Source organism: Trichosporon asahii (assembly GCF_000293215.1).
Source record: "Trichosporon asahii var. asahii CBS 2479 unplaced genomic scaffold scaffold00010, whole genome shotgun sequence".
Taxonomy (NCBI): Eukaryota; Fungi; Basidiomycota; class Tremellomycetes; order Trichosporonales; family Trichosporonaceae; genus Trichosporon; species Trichosporon asahii.
The window spans coordinates 1-20,250 of NW_014040914.1; the positions used below are offsets into that span (position 1 = coordinate 1).

Sequence of the window (20,250 nt, forward strand, 5' to 3'; positions counted from 1 at the left end):
CGACGAGGCAAAGGGCAGGGGCCAGCCGCGTCACGGCCTCTCCGAGGTGCTGTCCCAGATCACAGCCGATCTCGGCGTGATCAACGGCGAGAAGCGTCCTGCTCTTGACCCTGAGACGCCGAAGCTTGTCGACGAGAAGGAGTACGCCGAGCGCAGCTTTACGCGCCGCGTACTCACCGGCGCTGAGGTGGGGGCGTTTGACCGTTCCCTCGTGTTCTCCATCAACAGGGCGAATGCCGAGGAGAACGCCCTCCACGCCCAGTTCCTTGTGCACTGCCTGCCGAAGCACAGCGTCCTTCCCCTGCTTGCCGCCACGCTGCGAACCCCAGGTCAGCGTCTGCTGTCTGCCATCTTCAACGCGCCGGCTGTCCGCGCTCTGTCGCCTACGCCTGTCGAACTGGTGTCTGCGCTCTCGTCGACGAGCAAGTTTGACAAGGCTATCGCCGAGACATACGTCGACGGGCTCAAGTCAGACCTGGTCGTGCTCGCGCCATGGATCCGCTTCCTCACGCCTGCGCAGACGGCCGAGCACCTCCACAAGGTCGTGAAGAAGGGCAACGTTGCCGAAGTCGAGGCACTTTCTGAGCTGGTCCGCGCGGCTCCCCCTAGCGCCGTGTACCCGCTCATCCCCCGCCTGCTCAAACTCGGCGCGTACGCCCCGATCTCAGCGCTGCTCTCGGACGCAGCGAGGTCGCTTGCGCCTCCCTCCGTCGAGCTCGGCGCGGACGTGGTGTCCACGCTTCTGAAGGGAGGCGACGATGCGCTCTCCCTGCTCCAGCAGGTCGTCGCACTGTCTCCCGCGGCGGCTGAGGCTCTCGCGTCGACAGACAAGCTCGACGATGCGCGTCTCCTCCCCGCTCTCGCTGAGCTCGAGACTGCGCCAGAGGGCACCGCCTCGCTCGCCCTGGCCGCTCTCTCGACCCCAGCCAGCGATGCAGTGCACGCCTCTGCGCGCGCTGTGCTGCTGAAATCCGCCGAAATCACCCTCGGCGAGATCCAATTCTCGCTTGCGTTTGCCCGCCTCGCGGCCGCGATCAGCAACCCGAATCACTCCTACGCCCTTTCCGCGCTGATTGCCAAGGGCCTGCAGTGGGCCACGCGCCGCCTGTCCTCGAGTGCAGAGCTCGCAGGCGAGGAACTCGTCACGCTCTCGTCTCTCGCGGACGCGGTACGGAATGCCGGGGCTTTGCGTGTGGAGCCGGAACAGAATGACGCCGAACCGCTCCTCCTGGCGGTCAGCACGCGCCTGGCGATCGACGAGGCATGCGAGCTCGGCGCGATCGTGGCCAGCAGGGCGATGCTCAAGGCCGGTTTCGTGCGCCAGTGTCTCTCAACGCTGACCTCGTCTCGCCTGTCCAGTTTATCGCAGATCCGCCTGCTGCACGCCCTGTTCAATGCGTCGCTGTACGTCTCTGCGCAGCCGAATTTCGTCGAGCCCCTCCTCCCACTATACGCCGGCACACAATCGGCCAAGGACCGCCTGCTGCTGAGCATGTTTGCGGCGTTTGAGGGACAGCGAAGACTGTCCGCAGCAAGCATACTGAAGCACTGGCACGCGGCCGGCGGAATCAGCACGCGCGCGCTTGACGCCGTGTTGTCTCTGGACAGCGGGAAGGTGTTCGGCACGGCGGCGCGGTTCCCCCTGCGTCGGCGCGTGTTGGAGCCTGTGGACCGGTACGCTTCTTCCACCTCTCCCTCTGTGGTGGAGGCGGAGGGTGAGAAGGACGACTACGACCCCGTGTTCGTGCTCTCGCTCCTCCTCGCTGCTCTGCAGGAACCGCTGAGTGGACTCGACTGGGTCGAGCTCCTGCGCTCCAACGTCCTCGGTCTTGCCGTGTGCGCCCTCGCGAGCAGAGACGGGGATATGCGGTCTCTGGCCGGCTTTGTGCTTTCTGTCGCCGAGAAGCGCGTATCGCAGGTCGCGTTCCATGAGCAGTTGCAGTTGCTCCACACGCTGCAGCTTGTCCGGCACGCGTGCACCCCGTGCACCCCGGCTGCCTCTGGCCCCTCCGGTGCCGAGGATAAGGAGGAGGAGGGGAAGCAACCCCGCCTCCCCTCCCTCACCGCGTTGTTCGTGGCGCACGCGCTCCGCTCCCTCGCATCTCCCAGCAGCTTCCTGTACCCCCTCAGCAGCCGCTTCCTCCTGCAGCGCCCCACGCTGGACGTAGCCGACGTGCCATTGCTCTACTCGTCGCTCTACTCCTCCTCGGAGAACGCGCGACGGGAACGCTCCTGGCTCCTCCGTCTTCTGAGGGACGGAACAAGGAGCGCGGCCGACATCCGCATCCTGAAGCGCCGCCATGTCCCCTCTCTCCTCGCCACGCTCATTCATGCGAGTAGCGATGCCGGATTCAGGCGGAGTGCGCTCGGCGTGCTTGAGCAGATTGCCAGTGTGCCGGATGGTAGGCGGCGGGGATTGAGGAGTCTCCGGGCCTGGTTGCAGGATGAGTATGACGCTGCCTCTCTCCGGCCCGAGGCGGACGAGGTCAGGAGTGCGCTGCTCCGCATTCTGGGCCGGGTTGGGGCCAACGCGCAGTTTGTGGCTAGGATTGCGGGGAAGGCTGCTCCCGACGACCTGCCCTCGCTTGTCAGGATCGGCTACAAGCTGGCCAAGGAGGACGCCGCGTACGCCGCGGCGGGTCAGGTCGTTGCCGCTCTGGCAACGAGGATCGGTGAAATGGACGACGGCGCGGCCGGGCTGCTGTTCCGCGCCTCGCTCCTCGCCCCTCCCCCCGTCTCTGCCGCTAGGACCATCGCCGCCCGCGTAGCCACCCTCGACACAGACGTGGGACGGTGGGCCCGCTCGGTTGCCCGCTCATAGACGCCATACAAATCACAGATAACTATGCATTATAGACCGTTATATTCCCACAACTACACAACTACAATTCTAATTGGCAGGCGTGCTGACTGATTCCGCGGGGGTGGGGAGGCCGTTCTCGACAGCCGGTTTCGCGCGAGAGGCGGCCCGGGGACGTTTCAGGGGCGACTTGCCCACGACTGGAGAGGGGGGCAGGGACGCCTTGCTGCTAGCACGCGAGCGCTTGATGACTTCAGGCGAGGGCGGGACAGAGGCCTTGCTCGCCTTGCTCGCCGTGCTGTTCGCACGCGCCCGCGTCGGCGTCGGGGGGATCTTGCTTCCCTTCCTCTGCCGCTTGGCTGGCGGCTCCTCCGTCATTTTGCGCTTGACTGCCTCGAGTGGCGTCTCTGGCGCCTCTGTCGCCGGCGTGCCTGCTCGAGAGGGGGCGCGGCTGCTCGCGCGGCTGCCAGCCCTCGATCCACGACTCGTACTGGCACCGCTCTTACGCGGTCCCTTTGCTTTACGGGTCACCCAGCGCTCGACGTCGGCGTGGTCTGCGCCGAGCTCGACGAGGCGGGCCGGGGAGAGGTCGCGGAGGAGCTTGGCGCCGAGCGTATCGAAGGGCTCGCCGAGGCGGGCGTGCACGAAAGCGGCCTGCGAGGGGCGGCCGATGGGGAGCACGTCCCAGAGTCCCGTGCGGTGCTCGGCGTACCGCGTGTGCAGGTTCAGGAGGGCGGCCAGGGGAGACGCGGCGTCGTCTTGTTCCGGCTCTGACTCGGACTCTTCCTCCTCCTCGGCGTTCTCGGCGTCGGCATCGGCATCCTCGGCGTCCGGCTTCGAGGCGACTGAGTCGGCGTCAGACTCCCCGGCCCAAGACCACTCGGCGGGCAGCCACTCGTCCGCGTCGAGCTTGTCGAGAAGTACATTCGCCCGCTTGCTCTTGGCCTGCGCTGAGGCCGCCTCACCCGCCGCCTCGAGGCACTCCTTCAGCTGCCGCTCGGCGCGCACATCCCAGCTCTCCGTGTCGTCGCGGCGGACGGCCGCGCTGTTGTCCATGCTACGGGCCAACGCAGCGCTGGCGAGCCTCGCCTCGAGCGCCAGTCTCAGAGGGCGAGTCTCCGCCGCACGCTCGCGCTCCTGCTGCGCCTTCTTGCTAGCGCCCTGCTCAGGAACAGACAGTGTGCGGATGTCACGCAGCCCAGAGATAACCCGGTGCAGCGCGGAGTGGGCAAACTCGACGACCTCGGGGTCTGGGAGAGGGGCGGGGGTCAGAGACGCACGGCGCCCGGGCGACGAGCGCAGCGCTTCCGTAAGCGCAGCCGCGTGCGTCATGATCGGTGAGAGCCCGGGCTCGTCTGAGAACGGCAGGGCGAGAAGAGCGGACTCGGTCGTGTTCAGTGCGTCCTCGGCGACGGTGTCAATCAGGTCGACCCGGCGCAGCGTGTGGTACAGCTGGAACATGCCCTCGAGGCTGGACAAGAGTGCCTGTGAGAGCGCCCGGTCGCCCTCGTCCATGTCAGAGTCGTCCTCGCGAGCACGCTTGCCGTTCATGTTGATGAGTGTCTGCGGTCAGCTGATGCATCGACAAATGCAGCCTAACGTACTTTCGGTTTACCACCTTGGGCCGCGATGTAGCGCGATGTCGCCATGGCGGAGTGCACATACGCCGCGAGGAGGGCGGCGCCGCGCTGCGCAACGTCTGTCGGCGAGAGGACGTTCTTTGCAGTGCCGTCCTCGGCGGCGCGGACCGCATCGCGGAGGTGCGTCGTGAAGGCAGCGACAGAACGGAGAGCGTCGGTGAGGGCGTCCTTATCGACCTCGTCGCGGTCGAACGCAATGTCCTTGACCGCGTCGAGGGTGGAGGGGTCGGGTGGCGAAGGGGTGGTGAAGAGGGAAGACAGAGATGAGAAGGAGAGGCGGGAGAGGAAGCGTGCACGCTTGCGGGAGGGGCCGAGGTCGAGCACGGGCAGGACGGCCCAGGCGGCCGTGTCGACCGTGTCCATGGTGAGCAGAAAGACAAAGACTGTGGCAAGGGAGTAGAAAATGAGTGAGTAGCGATGCAAAACGATGAGGAAGACGCGAAAAGCGTTGGGCGCGCGCTGTCAGTGTGTGTCTGGGGTCCGCGGGGCTGCGGGCCGGGGGGTGTCACGCTGTAGGTGGTGGCAACATCGCAGAAAGAGAGAAGAATGCCAGTTTCCTCTTCTGTCTAGGTCGGATTGGACGCGAGGTCTGTGCGTTGCGCGGGGGCGGGACCATGAGACGTGACAATGGTTGACTGGACCGTGCGCCTTTTCAAAGGAAGGTGGTGGTTGAGAGATTCGAGGATGAGCATGTGTTCGCATTGTCACGTTTGTGGACAATGTCGGCGTCGGTCTCGGCGATCGTCCACAGCCCATGCATCCCATGTTCGGCGAGGGGATCGACGATGCAACAACAACAACAAAGTCCATCCCATCGCGAAAATAAAATACATCTCCCCTGTCAACAACCACCCGGCTCTTCCGGCCCTGACACCCCCCCCTGGCGCTACCCGGAGCAGGCCGAAGGCACCCATCCCATCCTCTGGCTTTGTGCCTGACGTCAGCTGGCTGACGGGGCACGCTGAGCTGAAGACCGCCCAAGGAGCTGGGCACAATCTCCGATAGCAGCTAAGACGGCATCTTGACAGCGCCTGGCCGCATCTCTGGCCTATGACCATGCCCGGATACCATTCAGTCCACACCTGCCATACTCCGACTGCCGACGACTCTTGCCCGAATATCGAATCCCGCTACCAAGCAGACGCTACAATGCTAAGCAATGCTTAGTCGTAGTTGGGCTTCCCACAACGCGTGCAGTGTGCGAGGCCGCCTCGTGCCCCCCGCGGCCCTGCGGCGACGATCCACCCCTCTTAACGCGGCGAACTAGACGTCCCAGAATCAGAATTAGTCTGATACCAAGACAATCCCAAGCCGGACCCACGCCTCACGCCCTCGCTGTCATATGACCTCGTCCACTCATTTCCACCACCCGGCCTAGTCCAGCTCGCCGAAGGCCACCGGCTACATGGCCACATCTCTCCGAACATAAGAACGGGCGCCGGCTCGTGTCTTCTCTCACGTCAACCTTCCCCCTCACCTCCCGCACACTCCCTCACCATACCGCCCAACGCAAACGACACCATGACGGCGATCGGCGCGCAGGGCTCCGCGCTCGAGGCGGGCCGGCACCTGCTGACCCTTATCCAGGCGCATCCGTGGCTGTTCTCCCTCGCGGCTTTCCTCGCCTGGTTCGCAGCCCGCATCTATGTCACCAAGTACCACGGGCCATTCAGCAAGCTGCCCGGCCCGAAGCGCGCGCACTGGCTCATCGGCAATGGCATCGAGGTGATGAACCTGACGCCGAAGGATGCGCACCAGCGCTGGCTCGACGGGACCGAGGGCACGGTCAAGATCCCGCGCGTGCTGGGGCAGCACTACGCGTGCGTCACCGATGACCTCAAGGCGTCGCAGTACATGTGGACGCACCCGGATCTGTTCATCAAGCCCGAAGGCGGCCGCAAGATCCTCGAGGACGCGCTGGGTCTCGGCCTCGTCGCGGCGGAAGGCAAGCTGCACCGGCGCCAGCGCCGAGTCCTGAACCCGGCATTCGGGTGGCCGCAGCTCGTGCCCATGGCGCCGACGATTTTCGAGAAGGCGTACGAGCTCCAGCGCAAGATGTTCCGTACGCTCGAGGAGCCCGACGGCGGCAAGGGCGTCGACCACGTCCCGGGCAAGCGCAAGCTGGACGTGCTCTCGTTCGTCTCGCAGGCGACGCTCGATATCATCTCCCTCGTCGGATTCGGGTACGACTGCCAAGCATTGGGTGATGAGCCCAACGAGCTCCGCGAGGCGTACAACCAGACCCTGGCCACGGTGTTCAACATAACGCTCATGAGCATCGTGCAGTTTGCCCTGGGGCGCGTTGCCGGCTGGATCCCGACCGAGCGGCAGCGCATCTCGCACGCTGTAAGGGCCAAGAGCCAGGAGATTGGCATGGCCATCGTGGCGGAGAAGAAGGCGCAGCTGCTCGCGTCCAACAACGGCGTCATCGAGAAGAACTCGCAGGATCTCGGCAAGGACTGTCTCTCCCTGCTCATCAAGGCGAACATGGCGCCCGACCTGCGCGACGACCAGCGTCTGTCCGACGCCGAGGTCGCCGACCAGTGCTCGACGATTCTGTTTGCCGGCCACGAGACGACAGGCACGGGCCTCATGTGGACGCTCTACCACCTCGCGTGCAACCAGGATGTGCAGGAGAAGCTGCGCAGGGAGCTGCTCGAGGTCGACGCGCGCGAGCCGAGCTGGGACGAACTCAACGCCCTCCCCTACCTCGACGCGGTGGTGCACGAGTCGCTCCGGCTCGACAGCCCCGTGCCCATGTCCTCGCGCGTGGCGACGGCGAATGCGGTGATCCCGCTCTCCAAGCCGATCACGCTGACGAATGGCGAGGTGAGTTGGCGCAACCGCAGTGGCGCCAGCCACTGCGCCGACATTGCGCCGACATTGCGAATTGCAACCGGATGATGAACATGGTCACTGACACAACAGAAAATCAACGAACTCCACGTCCCCAAGGGCGCCGAAGTCTCCACCCCGATCGCGTACATCAACACGTCGACCAAGATCTGGGGCCCCGACGCGCGTTCCTTCAACCCCGACCGCTTTGCGCGCGACGGCATTCCCGCACAGCAGACCCCGGGCGTGTGGGGCAACCTCATGACCTTCCTCGCCGGGCCGCGGAACTGTATCGGCCACCGCCTCACTGTGATCGAGATGAAGATTGTGCTCTTCGTGCTCATTCGCAGTTTTAGGTTTGAGATTCCGCCGAGCCAGCCGCAGCTCAAGAAGACGTGGCTCGTTATCCAGCGCTGCGTGGTTGTCGGCGAGGATAAGGCGGGTCCCCAGATGCCGCTTATGGTTAGTGCTGTTGAGAACTAGCCTGCCGAGGCCGCAGGCCGCAGGCCGCAGGCCGAGGCGGAGATCGGGTCGGGCTGCCTGAGACGTGGTAGTAGGGTTGTAGTACTGGCCACGACGGGGATGGGATAGAAACGAAACGAAGCCTGACGCAGAGGCTGGAGTCGAGCCTGCCCAAAACCACCACTCCCGGCCACCGGGAAGGAGTTCGTAGTGATAGGTTAGTTGTAGCTTAGCATGAAGTCTGAAGTCGTCCAACATCTTTGCATTGTCATTTGACTACTTCTCGAGCCGGTGCAAACCTTGGCTCCATCTTCTTCTAGATCAGATTACCCAAGCAGATCGCTTCGCGCTTAGAGCTCCTTGAGTAGCTCCTCGGCCTGGGTGACGGTGGCTGTTTTGTCAGTCATACTTCACATTCTCACAGCTGTGGAGGCCATTTCGTCGCCAGCGTTCATCACACCGGATGACGAGGAGCTCGACCCACGGCTCACAGCCACGCCCGCGCGGCCGCTGGCGTGGTCGCCGCGGAGGGAGGGTACTCACACTTGCCCGACTCGGGCTCAACCTTGATGTCCACGACCTTGCCGTCCTGGACGACAATGACGGCGCGCTGGAAGCGCGTGCCGCCGAGAGGGGGCACGTCCCAGCCGAGGCCGAGCGCGTCGGCGAGCTTGGCCTGCGAGTCGGAGGCTGTGGGTTAGCTGAACATCGCCGTATTAGCTCTCGTGCCGTGCCTCTGCTTCTCTTCTGTCCAAGAGCCTTGGCAGTGCTCCTAAAAGCATGAGATGGAGGCAAGCGCGAGGCATGCCGGGATAGGGACGCCCCGCCTCGTCCCTTCGGGACTCGGCGCGGCTGCGCACTCACTAAACTCCACACCCTCACCGCCGAGATCCTTCTTCCACGCGTTCATGACAAACTGGTCGTTCACGCTCACGACGTAGATGCCGTCGACGCCCTTCTGCTTGAACTTGTCCGCGAGCGCGATGTACCCGGGGACCTGCGAGTGGCAGGTGGGGGTGAACCTGTAAGCGAGCGTCAGCGAGCTTCCCCGAGCAGCACGGCGAGCGATAGCGAGCCAGCGAGCCCTTGTGCAGCACAGTGTGCACCGTTCTGCGTCCCTCGACGTCAGGACACATTCTCATCCCGACCAACAGCGGTGGGAACGGTGCCTGTCCGCAAGCACTGGACGGCGTGCGCTATCGCGCAAACAGCAGTACTCACGCGCCCGGGACAGTGACGATGATGTTCTTGCCTGGCTGGGTCGAGAGGTCGATCTCGGTGCCCATGTCCTTGATGCGGACGGGGACGGAGGGGAGCTTGGCACCCTTAGCGATGGGGGCGGAGGAGTAGGCTGGGGTGTCAGCTTCGTAGTTGTCGGTGACGTACACATCCTGAGGGTGGGAGCACGGAGGACACTAGATGTCAGTTTGTTGTTGCACAGAGAGCAACTCACGAGCGGAAGGCGCGGGGAGCGAGGAAGGACATGGTGGGCGGATCGGATGGCTGAGACTGAGGGGTTGGCTTTGAATGTAAACCTGTAGCGCTGTAGCGCTGTGAGAGCTCTGGACGGAGACGTGAGACGCGGTGTCCCCATTCCCCATCTGATACCGCCCTCTGCCGGTGACGGCGTGGGGCACCCGGGCTTCCGAGGTGGAGGGAGGTGGAGGTCAGTCTCGGCCAATAAAGAGCCGGGCAGTTCTGTGGCGATCGGGAAAGGCGTGCGCTTCTGCTCGGCTCTGCGGGTCAGACATCTCTGCTTCGCACTCACCACCACTCGTCTCAAGAACAGCGATCTCGTGGCCAGCATGTTACCGCCTTGCACTGACTCGGACTCACCTCCTCACTGATACCGATAGAGCCGATCGCGACTCTCGCCTTGCTCAGATCCTCCATGTCTCACGTCCATGTGCTTCGTAACTTCTGCTTGCCCACCAGTCACCGGCCTACCTCACTCAGCTGGGATAAGATGACCACGACAACATGGTGTGAGTCCACCTCACCATGCGTCTTCCCCCTGAACTCGTTTCCCTCGTGTGCGCTTATCTGCCCAAGGAAACATTAGCGACATTCCTCCGCTGCAGCTCCGCCTGCTATGCTCTCGCCGCTCCGCACCTCTACGCCGCCTTGCGCATAACCCGCACCAGCTTTCCACTCTTGATGTCCGGGATCTTGCTGCGTCCCCGGGACAAAGTGGGCTGGGATCTTGTCCCTCTGTCCGGCGTACAGGCCACTGCGCTGAGGAGCAATGCCGCACAGCCCAAGCAACCGGAAGGAAAGTGCGAGGGCGAGGACGAGGCCAAAGGGGGCCATGGATCTGGTACGGAGCGGCCCAACACCGCTTCGAGGAGGAGGAAACTCGCCCTTCTCGCTTACTGCACCGAGCTGATTGTGGAGGAATACCCCGATCTCAAGTGTTTCAGCGCCATCTGCGTCGTGGACTGGCAGGGAGCCAAGCCCCCTAAGCAGAAGGGACAGGCGCTATTTCCCAATGTTTGCTCTCTTACATTCGCTAGACTCGCTGAGCCGTGCTTGCCTGGCGGGCTGCTCCTGTCCGATTTGGGACTGGCTCACCCTCTCCTCGGTCTCGTGGCACACGGGCACCTGAGGCACATTGCTGTGCATCCTGGTACACACGAAGAGGCGGTGTTGCGTGCCGCTTGCGCCAGTCAGGCGACGATCGTTCGCATGCCATGAGTTGTCGAGCCCTTCGTAACTATGGTACAGCTTACATGCACAACATACTACTGATAATGTCTTACAAAACGTGTCTTCGAAACGTCGGCTCTTGGTATGGTTTACTGGTCCTTCTCGGACGCGCTCTCGTTCCAGGCATCCATGTTCAGCACATGCAATGACATGCCATCATCGGGCGAGCGATTCTTCACATGCAATGACATGCCATCATCGGGCGAGCGATTCTTCACATGCAATGACATGCCATCATCGGGCGAGCGGTTCTTCATAGGATTGATGAAGGCATGAGCCAAGAGCTTAGTCACAAGGGGCGATGTGGGGCCAGGGGCAGGGACAGGGGTGCCGTCCCGGCGTCGACCTTCCGAATGGGAGTAGCGGATCACTTGTACGGCCTCGTTGTACCCTATCGAGATGTGACGGTTACCGTTCGTGCGGGTCTGGTATGCGTGACCCACGACAGCGGAGACGACAGCGGAGACGACGGCCGAGTCGACAAGACAACGTGAATCCTACGTTCCCTTAATGGCGTGATCCACTGTAGCACCTCCTGCCGAACATAGCCGCTGGCCAGCGCCGAATCCAGACGGAGAGAGGCTGGGCCGTAGATGCGCGCTCTGGGTCCGTGAACACAATGCTTCTCCCCGCCGGCGTAGAACTCGTGGAGTGCTTCGAACATCTCATTGTTGAGCGCGGCATCCGTGTTTGCCGCCAACGAAGCGTGTATCTCGCCAATTTTGGAGGCGCTTCGGAAGGGGTGTCGGTGATGGCGCATTCCAGGACAGTGGGCTCGCCCTCGACAAGAACGTTGGGCATAAACTTCTTCCCGGGAGGAAGAAGGGAGTGGACGAACTTCTCATAGTGAGCGTGCCATTGGGCGATCAACTGGTTGACTGTCTTGATAGGCCCGGTCGGCTTGGGGTGTCCTGGCATTGGATGCCCATCGTCGCCCCATGGCTTTGTCTCCAGAAACTCCTCGATGTAGTTGTTCACGAGGTCGGTATCAGGCGTCCAAGGCGCGACAATGAAGAAGGGGCGACTCTGATAGCTTTGAGGAAGGATTCTGGGCGAAGACACGAGTTCAGAGGGACTTGGCAGCGCTCCGATGAGAGCGCTCCCTCCCTAAGGGACGGAGCCGGTGACTTGCATGATGATTGTGTAGGGCAGTGACGGTTGAGGGAGTAACGGAGGTGAGGAATTGGGAGAAGAGGGAAGATGTTGTAGAGGTAAGAAGAGAGGTGATGAAGAGCGAAAGGCAGGTTGGTCGTTGGAGAGCTGACGCGGCATGTTAAGTGCGAGGTGTTCTAGCGTCCCGCCAGTGACCGTAGCATAAACAACAGACGTCACAGCTAGTTTGCGGCGCAGCTGCGTGCGTTTTGCGCCCTCAGAGTCGCTTGATCAGCCGCGGGTATGCCAAATGCTCGATTGATGAGCTGTGCATGCTGTGCAGACATCAACTCCGGCCGGCTACCGGCACCAAACAACCCCTCTCCAACACTCAACAGCTCGCATATCGACATACTTCAAATCCCACACGACAAGGTCGAGCAGCCCAAGCGAGATGCTTACCTTCCCGGGCTCTGACTACTTCTACGCATAGGCCCAACTCGCAGTTGGGCGCAGGTGCCGCGGCTAAACCACCCGCAGAGGCTCGTCGCTTCGTGCCCGATCGTGCCCTTGCCTCCCGCTCCAAAGGTTCTTCCTAACCATCACTCTATTCTCGCTTCCCTCTGTCCGCTTCTCGGTGCATACACAAACGCAGCGACCGGCACCTCAGCATGTCCTCCTCCGCGCCGGAACTTCCTTTCCCGGATGACTTGCTCACCTTTCCCCGTTCCGATTATTCTTATGCCCAGTACAAGAAACCCCGCTATCGTAATGCGGACGTTACGGATGTGCTCCTCGCGAGGGCCGCTCAACGCTCTTCGCGTGTGTTTCAGGATGTGCAGCTTGGCGCTGACGTCCACCTCATTGAGGGGCGAATCTCTGCGTTTGCTGTCCTCGATAAGGTCATACAGTTGTGAGTATACACTGATTCTCATCCTCCCCCTTTTACCCCCCTCTCGTGGCCAGCATGTTACCGCCTTGCACTGACTCGGACTCACCTCCTCACTGATACCGATAGAGCCGATCGCGACTCTCGCCTTGCTCAGATCCTCCATGTCTCACGTCCATGTGCTTCGTAACTTCTGCTTGCCCACCAGTCACCGGCCTACCTCACTCAGCTGGGATAAGATGACCACGACAACATGGTGTGAGTCCACCTCACCCCCGAAAATGCACCGGAAAGCATTTGAACTCACATCAGGAACACATACGCGCGCATGCAGAAGCGAACGGACCCCTGGCCTTTCCACATCAGAGTTGAGGAATGGAGGACGATTGTAGACAAGCTCATCGCACTAGCATACGACCTCGCTTCCACCGAGCTGCAGCGGCTGTTAGCTTGCCGCCAATGCGATCCTCTCAAAGTCTCTACAACGCGCCTCCCGCCCTTACCCACCCTGCACCTGCTGCTTCGCGAATGCATGGAGTGGTTCTGGACGGATGGCGATAGTTTTTAGGAGAACACGGACCCCTTCCCCGGCTTCAGGCTGAGGACACTTCTAGGGCCGTTATACCGCAGCCCCAGACCCATGGTCGACCGGGAGAAAGGAATCAAGTTCGTTCGCGGTCGGAGGGTCAAGGCTCGGCTTCCAGCGATTGATGAGACGAGTATTTTCGACGATACCTTACCTGACCAGCTTTGTGTGCCCCTCGCAAAGTTGCACCTAACCGACATTCCCTCGGAGCAAACGGACGCCTCAGCGGATTTTCTACCCAAGGGGGACACGCATGTACGTGTATGGATACGTACTGTGTCAGAAGTGTCTCAGTAACTGATGGCCTAAGAGCTGTATGCACGAACATGCAGTACACGACGGTCCTGACAAGAGTATAAATCTCAGAGCTGGGAGAGTCAACCGAGGCCGTGTCGTTCGGGCGGCTGGGCTCGAGACCGAGAGTGGCGACGAATAGCTATCGAGAAGGGATCCTGAAGATAAGAGACTTGGAGTATACATTCAATAGGGGGCTACGACTAATAGAGGGAGGTTTATATAGCTACCTAGCGGATGTATATGTTCGTTTCTCGAAGATTACCTGGAGAGGATCTCGTGGCGGTGAAGTGAAGCTTGTCTGTCGGAGCTGGCCGAGTTCCCTGGACGTCCGCACGACAGGCCGCATCGTTCACCAATCCCACAACACGCCATCTGCGACCGTCAGCCCCAACGACGACACAACGCTGCAACACGACTTGATTCGCCGGCTCAGGTTTGGGAGATCATGCGTCTCCTATGCGGCAAAATCGGAACTGCTCCCTGCCGATCACGTACTGTATGTCTTGAGCCCAATGAATTCGTCAACACTCACTAGAGGACAACTATCCGGGGAGGCAGGAGCGCACACCTCCGCGTACTAAATGGTATGTGCCTGTCGGCTACTGCCTTTTGATGGCGTTACTACGCGTTGACAAGTATGCAGGACACTGATCATCATATGTTAAACTACAATTTCGCCACACGCTCCAGGCCAGCTGTCGCGAGTACATAAGCTCTGATATATGACCACTTCCTTCGATAGAAGTGTGTCATATCACCGCGCATCACATTGGTACAGTACACCTCCCCTCTTCTTGCCACCATCTCCGCTCACTTCACTCATTGCGCCAGCGCTTCGGGCGCGGAGGCAACATATCAGGTCGAGAACGGCCCACCAGACGACTGCGTAGTGCGTCCGTTGGACCGTGAGCGGCAGGGGTGGGGGATGTTTCCGGGGCGGGACTGGAGGCCTCAGTGGCAGACGCAGCTCGTGGAGCTGCGACCGGGGTCGGGGAGACCGAAGGAGCCGAGGAATACGCTGCTTCCTCTGAAGCAGGAAGGTAATGCCTGTTTGTGGGGATGCCAGTAGGCGTGACCGGATGAGTAGCGGGTGTGTCGCCGCTGGTGGGAGTGTCCGGATCAGAGAATGCCAGCGGAGCATCTAGATTGGCTGCAGCTCTGGCCCCTGCACCTGCTTCTTCAGCCACAGCATAGGCTCTGGTACGCCTGCGATCCACTAGTCCCGTCGGTGCCGGAGATGAAGGTCCGAGTGAATCAGGCAGATCGGAGGGTAGAGGTGACGGCCCGAAGGTTTCCCCTGAGGACGAATTGAGTTTTAGACTCGATGGAGGCAGCTCAGCGGTGATGCCCTCGTGGTTACTGCTCATTCCTTCTTTCCCGTCATCGCTGTCAACTGAGCCACTTTCAGTGCCGCTGTCGTCCGTGCCGTTATCGGCTTCGTCACGGGACTCTCCACTGTCTTCCGCAGCGGCTCCAGCATCCTCTTCATAAAGAGGATCAGGAATGGGGCCGAGGGCTTCGGGTTGAGGTTGTTCGCCTTCCTGTCAACGTTAGCGTGACTTCGAGTGGACAAATTGACTCACCGGAGGCTCGAGGGCTTCAGTGATTGGAGACGTTCGTCTTGAGACTCCGAGTGAATCGTCGGCTAAAGCGAACGCCAGAAGTTTCGTTACCAGTGGTGTTGAAGGGCTCGGAGAAAGAGGGGATCCATCCAACCGTGTGCCTTCAGAACGAGTGTAACGAATCGCCCTTTCGTCCTCGTCCCATGTCGCCACCAGATGACGATTACCATTGGTGCGGGGCTGGCCAATGTTTCCGAGAACAGCTGCCATTGCTCCCGAGTCGACCACATGGAGAATTCCTTGACAAAGAGGCATTAACCAGCTCTCCCAGTCTGCCTCCATTGATGCCGGCCAGCGCTTGAAAACCACAGACAGAGACTTGGTGTTGCGCTTCTACAAGTTTTTATACACCCAAGCCTCACCGCCTCCGGCTTGGAACGCATCGAGGGCATCGAACATGCTGTCATTGAGGACAGCGTACGATTTCTCCTCCATTGATGAGTGGATATCTTCGGCTGTGAGATGCCTGCCAATGGCGTTTGTATATATGGCGCAATCGAGGCGGAGGTCGTCCACACCTTTGACGGGGACCTCCACTCGGAATTTCAAGCCGGATGGGAGGAGTGATTCAACAAAACGCCCATAGTGACGGTCCCACTCCCCTTGCAGCTGGTACTCGTTGCGAAGGGAGTCGAAAGGTGGAGGCGGAGGCGGGATAGGGTGCTCATCGCCGTGCCACAGCTCTCTCGTTAGGAGATCGTCCACACAGAAAGTAGCTGGATCACGCCCCACAGGCCAAGGAATGACGCGGAAGAAAGGACGACTCGGTATACCATTTCTGATGATGGTGTGGGTGAAGCCAAGCTTCTTCTTCTCCAATAAACGCCAGACTGGTGCCTTGATGGTGAAGGTTGCCGTAGGGGTGACTGGGCCTCGATATTTGAGATGAGGTACGGGTGATCGTTCTTCCAATTTATCCAACCAATACCAATGGCATCTGGGCGCTCGATGATATCGCAGGTATCTCGCTGTAGTACCCATTGGGAGTCACGGTCGCGGAGAGACTGCCAGCGCTGCAAAGGAGGTGAAGATAAAGCGACGGGACAGGGGAGAAAGACAACCACTATTCTGAAGAGGTGAGATGAAAGATCCAGACGGCCGCGCAAGGCTGAGTTATATGCAAACGCGTCCTGGTCAGTGGTATCGCGGCAGAAATTTGGAGGGAACGGCGATTGAAGAGTGTCGTGCAGGCTCCGAGGTAAAAGCCCACGGCACTAGTCACGGCTGACGTGTGGTTAGATTAGAAGTCTAACTCAGCCATCTATGCGTTGGGCAGGTTCGGAGTAGCCCACGGCAGAAGAGCTTGCGCTAGTGGCGTGCAGATTTGCCCTCGTCTAGCGTTTTCGCCACATTGTCCGTCCAAATTGCGATCTCCGTTGGAAGATACTTCTCCCTACATTTCTGGCCCACTCAAGCCGAAAAAAGTGGCTTCAGAAAGTGGGGTACGAAGCATTTCGGACGGAGGGCGAATGTTAATAAATCTGTCGAAACTCTGCGATTATCCTAAAAAAGCCCCAGCAACCGAGACACGCGAGACGAAAGGGATTGCCACGCGACTCTGATCCCGCTGTCCAGACTAAGTACCGCCACCCGCGCCACCAGACACAACTCTAACCTCGCTTGTGACGCGTGACGCTAACCTCAACCACAACACCCCACAGTCAACACACGTCAGTACACGTCAACACTCGCCAAACTGGCCATTAAGAACGTCGTCTGTCCACTATTTGATTCGCGAGAGTGGATCGCGCTCGGTGCGCTCAACCCCTGCATCTGTCAGCAACTACAACCTCAACGCCTCGCCGATTTCCGAACCTTCATGTTGCCCTCGAGAATCCCCTTCCCAAGAGAGCTGCTTACCTTCCCACGCACAGACTACTCCTACGCGTGGCGCAATGAGCCTCGCTTTCGGACGGCCGACGTCACCGATGTGTTACTGGCGAAGGCGGCATTCCGCTCTTCGCGCGTCTTTGAGTCCCTCAAGCACGGCACGGGTCGTGGCGAGATCAATGCGCGTATCTTCACGTTTGCTGTCCTTGACAAGGTCATCCAGTTGTGAGTTTATCGCACTCGTGAATAAGCGTTCACGTTGATGCACTGAGACGTTACATATCTCGGTCGACCTCGAGGTTGCATGCTAACGTCAGGAACGGGTTTCTGCGCCTGCAGGAGCTCGCTGATCCCTGGCCAGTCCACAGGAGTGTTGAGCATTGGCGCAGTTTCGTCGACGTCCTGATCGAAATTGCGTATGGACTGGCTGACGCACACCTTAAGTCCATCCTGCCACTCAGTCATGATGGCGAACGTGGTGCTCCGAGCACTCCGCTTCGCATTCCCCCTCTTCCAATGCTGCAACTTCTGCTTCGGGAGTGTATGGAGTGGTTTTGGTGCAGTTCCGATAGCGTAGAGAGGAATCGCGACCCCTATCCTCGACTCAACCTCAAGGTTCTGCTCGGCCCCCTGTACCGTCGACCCACACGAGTCGCCGACCGAGAGAAAGGCCTCAAGATGATCGGGCTAGGCCGATTTCTCCGGCCCCGAAAGCCGCTCGTGGACTGCAAATTCTTCGATGACGACGTACTTGCATCCGACCCTGTAGTCGATACACTTGCCAAGCTGCACCTAGCGGATTGCGGCTCCGTGATCATGGACACGTCAGCCTGATCTGCTGAGTTCATCGGGGCCGCCTGGAGCTCGGGAAGCAGATTGCTTTCACCAGCGTTGGTCCGAAACCGAATACCACTGTATCCATAGTTGTCCTTTATGTAAAGAAAGTGAGGTGACGCCAGAGCAACAACGCTGGCAGGAAGCAGGTTGTTCTCATACTGCGTGGAGAAGAGACTTTCGTTAGACGACAAGCGCTGTCAAGGACCCCGTGCATTACTGACGACTTGATGCCTACCCTCTACACCCATCGGAGCAATGCTGGCTCCCGATCATGCATCGCGCTGACACAATAGTCAATAGTCGATGAGGGCGGCGTCCAGAGTGCCCAGCAGGTGATTGCCGAGATAGGGCCACACCCCTTCTTGAGCGCACGGAAGATGACGTAGTGCCGATCCCACCCACTTTTCCGTCATCAGCCTGACGACGCTCGCTCCGCTCACTGAGCTCCATCCTCGAGGCTACTGCGAGCCCCATCACTCTCTCTTCTGCTCTTCAACTGCACGTCTGTTCATCCACGCCGACGAGCCAGCAGCAAACCCGACCCGCAACCCCGACGCACGAGCCGCCTCCCGCCGCCAGACGGAAAGGAACCAGCCATGTCCCAGAACCAGCCGCAGTCGCAGCAGCAGCGGCAGCACCCACAGCAGGTGCAGCAGAACCAGCAGCAGCAATACCAGCAGCAGGCGCAATATCAGCAGCAGCAGCAACCGCAGCATCAGCAGCCCGAGCAGATCTCGCAGGCCCATCTTCAGCAGTCCCAGCAGCAGTATCAGCAGCATCAAGCCAGGATGCAGCAGCAACAGCGTGAGTTGCAGCAAGCTGCGCAAGCCCAGCCTGTGGCGGCCGCAGGTGTAACGACGACAACGTACACGACCTCGAACCGCAACAGCCAGCAGCCAGCACAGTACTCGCAGCAGCAGCAAGCCCTGGGCACACAAGCCTTGCAGAGCGGACAGCCGGCGCAGTCGTCGTCGGCGCAGAACCGGGCTGGCCAGGCGCAGAAAGTACCACAGCCGACTGTGCGCCCGGTAAAGCAGACACAGCAGAACCAGCCGACTCAGCAACAGCTGCAGAAGCCGCTGCCGTCCCAGCCATCCCAAGCTCAATCGCAGCAGCAGTCCCAGCAACAGTCGAAGGAGCAGGTCCTGCGTGCGGAACAGGCGCATGTGAACCAACAGCCCTTCTTCCGGCCGCACGAGTCGGCGTCCCACCAGTCTCGCCAGGCGCAGCAGGGCAGTCCTGTCTCTGTGCCCGCGCGCTCGTCCTCGATCAAGCGGACTGGCAACACCTCGCAGACAACCGCCTCCAATCACACCAACAGCCAGGGCAAGTCGGGTAACACCCCGATGATGTCGTGGCTGACGGCCCTCGGCTTCCTGGCCCTCGGTCTCGCCATCTTCATCAAGGACCCGTTGCACCGCCGCACCACGCGCGTGCACTACCCCAAGGATCACGGAGGTGACAAGGGCCAGACGCCGATCGGTGACAGTGAACGTCTCAATGCGTGGAAGCACGTCCCCGTTAAGGAACTCCGCGTCGACGAGAGCTTCTGGAACAAGGAGAAGCCGTTTGACTGGCCCCATGCCAAGCGCCTGGTCGTTTTGTAAGTGATACTTTCTGAAACGGCCGGCTGACGGATAGCGGCGATGAGACCGTCTCGAGCGCAGCTGGCAATGCTCACGGCCACCCTAACGGACTTAACGAGCACAAGGGCCTGCGTTGGACCGACTACCTCTACAAGTGAGCTGGGCAGAGACTCAGGGGCTAATGTCAGATCGTTCATGGATGACGATGCGTTGTACCACAATCTTGCCACTGTGGGGAGCACCGCGGGCGACATCGAGTCGCAAATCAAGGCCTTCCAGTCCATGAGCGCGGTACAGGGCTCGAGCTTCAACTCGGACGACACTCTCTTCGTCATCGGAAGCGGTGAGGAGGCCGTCGTGAGTTCACACCCGCGCATCTGCTGCGAGGCCTGAAATGTCAGCTGACGACAGAAACCTCTCGACGGTTCCGCCGCCAAGGCGCCCGCCGTCACGGCGCAGGTGAACGACCTGATGAAGCGTGCCGAGCAGCTGTGGACAGCCGGAGCGCGGTCGTTCCTCTTCGTCGGCCTGCGTGAGGCTGGCGATGACGGCCGGGCCCGCGAACACTGGAACGCCGAGCTCGGCGACGCCCTGAACAAGTTCAAAAAGGCGCATCCCGCCGCCAACGTTATGTTGTTCCGGTACGGCGACTGGTTTGACGCCGTGCGTGCGCACCCCGACCTGGTCGGCATCACCGAGTGCAAGCGCGAGGTCGAGCCGCACACGGACAGCGCCAGGCTGGGATACTGCATCGACACGTTCGGTGACGAGACCTGGCCCCTCGATCGCCTGCTCAGCCACGCCATCAACGGATACCTCGTAAAGCACTCGCGCGCCGCGGGCGGGAAGAAGACCGAGGCCAGTGGTGGTGGCAAGCACGGCAACAAGCACCGGAACCACGAACATGAGAAGAAGAAGGACCACAAGAAGGGTGACAGCAGGCGGAAGGGAAAGATGGGCAGCAAGAGCAGCTAAGTCGTCAAACACACACCGTAGTCAGCGCAGTCAGTAGTCCAAACATGAAACTTTCTTGAACACACGCATGCAAGAGTTTGCAAGAGAACCAGA

The 20,250-nt window shown here is 60.7% G+C and overlaps 9 protein-coding genes across 9 annotated transcripts; 4 read left to right on the top strand and 5 right to left on the bottom strand.

The window, feature by feature from the left end:
• Positions 1–2,890: 2,890 nt before the first annotated feature.
• Positions 2,891–4,803, bottom strand: A1Q1_07461 (uncharacterized protein; the record flags this gene model as incomplete). Its single annotated transcript, XM_014326990.1, has 2 exons — positions 2,891–4,363; positions 4,405–4,803. 2 exons carry the CDS (start codon positions 4,801–4,803, stop codon positions 2,891–2,893), a joined length of 1,872 nt encoding a protein of 623 aa, XP_014182465.1.
• Positions 4,804–5,961: 1,158 nt separating this feature from the next.
• On the top strand, positions 5,962–7,758 carry A1Q1_07462 (cytochrome P450; the record flags this gene model as incomplete). Its single annotated transcript, XM_014326991.1, has 2 exons — positions 5,962–7,269; positions 7,369–7,758. 2 exons carry the CDS (start codon positions 5,962–5,964, stop codon positions 7,756–7,758), a joined length of 1,698 nt encoding a protein of 565 aa, XP_014182466.1.
• A 329-nt stretch (positions 7,759–8,087) lies between these two features.
• Positions 8,088–9,544, bottom strand: A1Q1_07463 (uncharacterized protein; the record flags this gene model as incomplete). Its single annotated transcript, XM_014326992.1, has 5 exons — positions 8,088–8,128; positions 8,281–8,427; positions 8,602–8,759; positions 8,959–9,128; positions 9,191–9,544. The coding sequence occupies 5 exons, from the start codon at positions 9,542–9,544 to the stop codon at positions 8,088–8,090; spliced, it is 870 nt and encodes a 289-aa protein (XP_014182467.1).
• Positions 9,545–9,738: 194 nt separating this feature from the next.
• A1Q1_07464 (uncharacterized protein) lies at positions 9,739–10,431 on the top strand (the record flags this gene model as incomplete). The annotated part of the gene is made up of 1 exon (XM_014326993.1): positions 9,739–10,431. The coding sequence occupies one exon, from the start codon at positions 9,739–9,741 to the stop codon at positions 10,429–10,431; it is 693 nt and encodes a 230-aa protein (XP_014182468.1).
• Positions 10,432–10,532: 101 nt separating this feature from the next.
• Positions 10,533–11,203, bottom strand: A1Q1_07465 (uncharacterized protein; the record flags this gene model as incomplete). Its single annotated transcript, XM_014326994.1, has 2 exons — positions 10,533–10,940; positions 10,988–11,203. 2 exons carry the CDS (start codon positions 11,201–11,203, stop codon positions 10,533–10,535), a joined length of 624 nt encoding a protein of 207 aa, XP_014182469.1.
• A 1,003-nt stretch (positions 11,204–12,206) lies between these two features.
• A1Q1_07466 (uncharacterized protein) lies at positions 12,207–13,446 on the top strand (the record flags this gene model as incomplete). The annotated part of the gene is made up of 3 exons (XM_014326995.1): positions 12,207–12,448; positions 13,055–13,265; positions 13,321–13,446. 3 exons carry the CDS (start codon positions 12,207–12,209, stop codon positions 13,444–13,446), a joined length of 579 nt encoding a protein of 192 aa, XP_014182470.1.
• A 676-nt stretch (positions 13,447–14,122) lies between these two features.
• A1Q1_07467 (uncharacterized protein) lies at positions 14,123–15,139 on the bottom strand (the record flags this gene model as incomplete). Its single annotated transcript, XM_014326996.1, has 2 exons — positions 14,123–14,848; positions 14,891–15,139. 2 exons carry the CDS (start codon positions 15,137–15,139, stop codon positions 14,123–14,125), a joined length of 975 nt encoding a protein of 324 aa, XP_014182471.1.
• Positions 15,140–15,262: 123 nt separating this feature from the next.
• A1Q1_07468 (uncharacterized protein) lies at positions 15,263–15,910 on the bottom strand (the record flags this gene model as incomplete). The annotated part of the gene is made up of 1 exon (XM_014326997.1): positions 15,263–15,910. One exon carries the CDS (start codon positions 15,908–15,910, stop codon positions 15,263–15,265), a length of 648 nt encoding a protein of 215 aa, XP_014182472.1.
• An 838-nt stretch (positions 15,911–16,748) lies between these two features.
• On the top strand, positions 16,749–20,157 carry A1Q1_07469 (uncharacterized protein; the record flags this gene model as incomplete). Its single annotated transcript, XM_014326998.1, has 5 exons — positions 16,749–16,984; positions 17,128–17,583; positions 18,486–19,199; positions 19,308–19,539; positions 19,594–20,157. The coding sequence occupies 5 exons, from the start codon at positions 16,749–16,751 to the stop codon at positions 20,155–20,157; spliced, it is 2,202 nt and encodes a 733-aa protein (XP_014182473.1).
• Between the last annotated feature and the right edge of the window lie 93 nt (positions 20,158–20,250).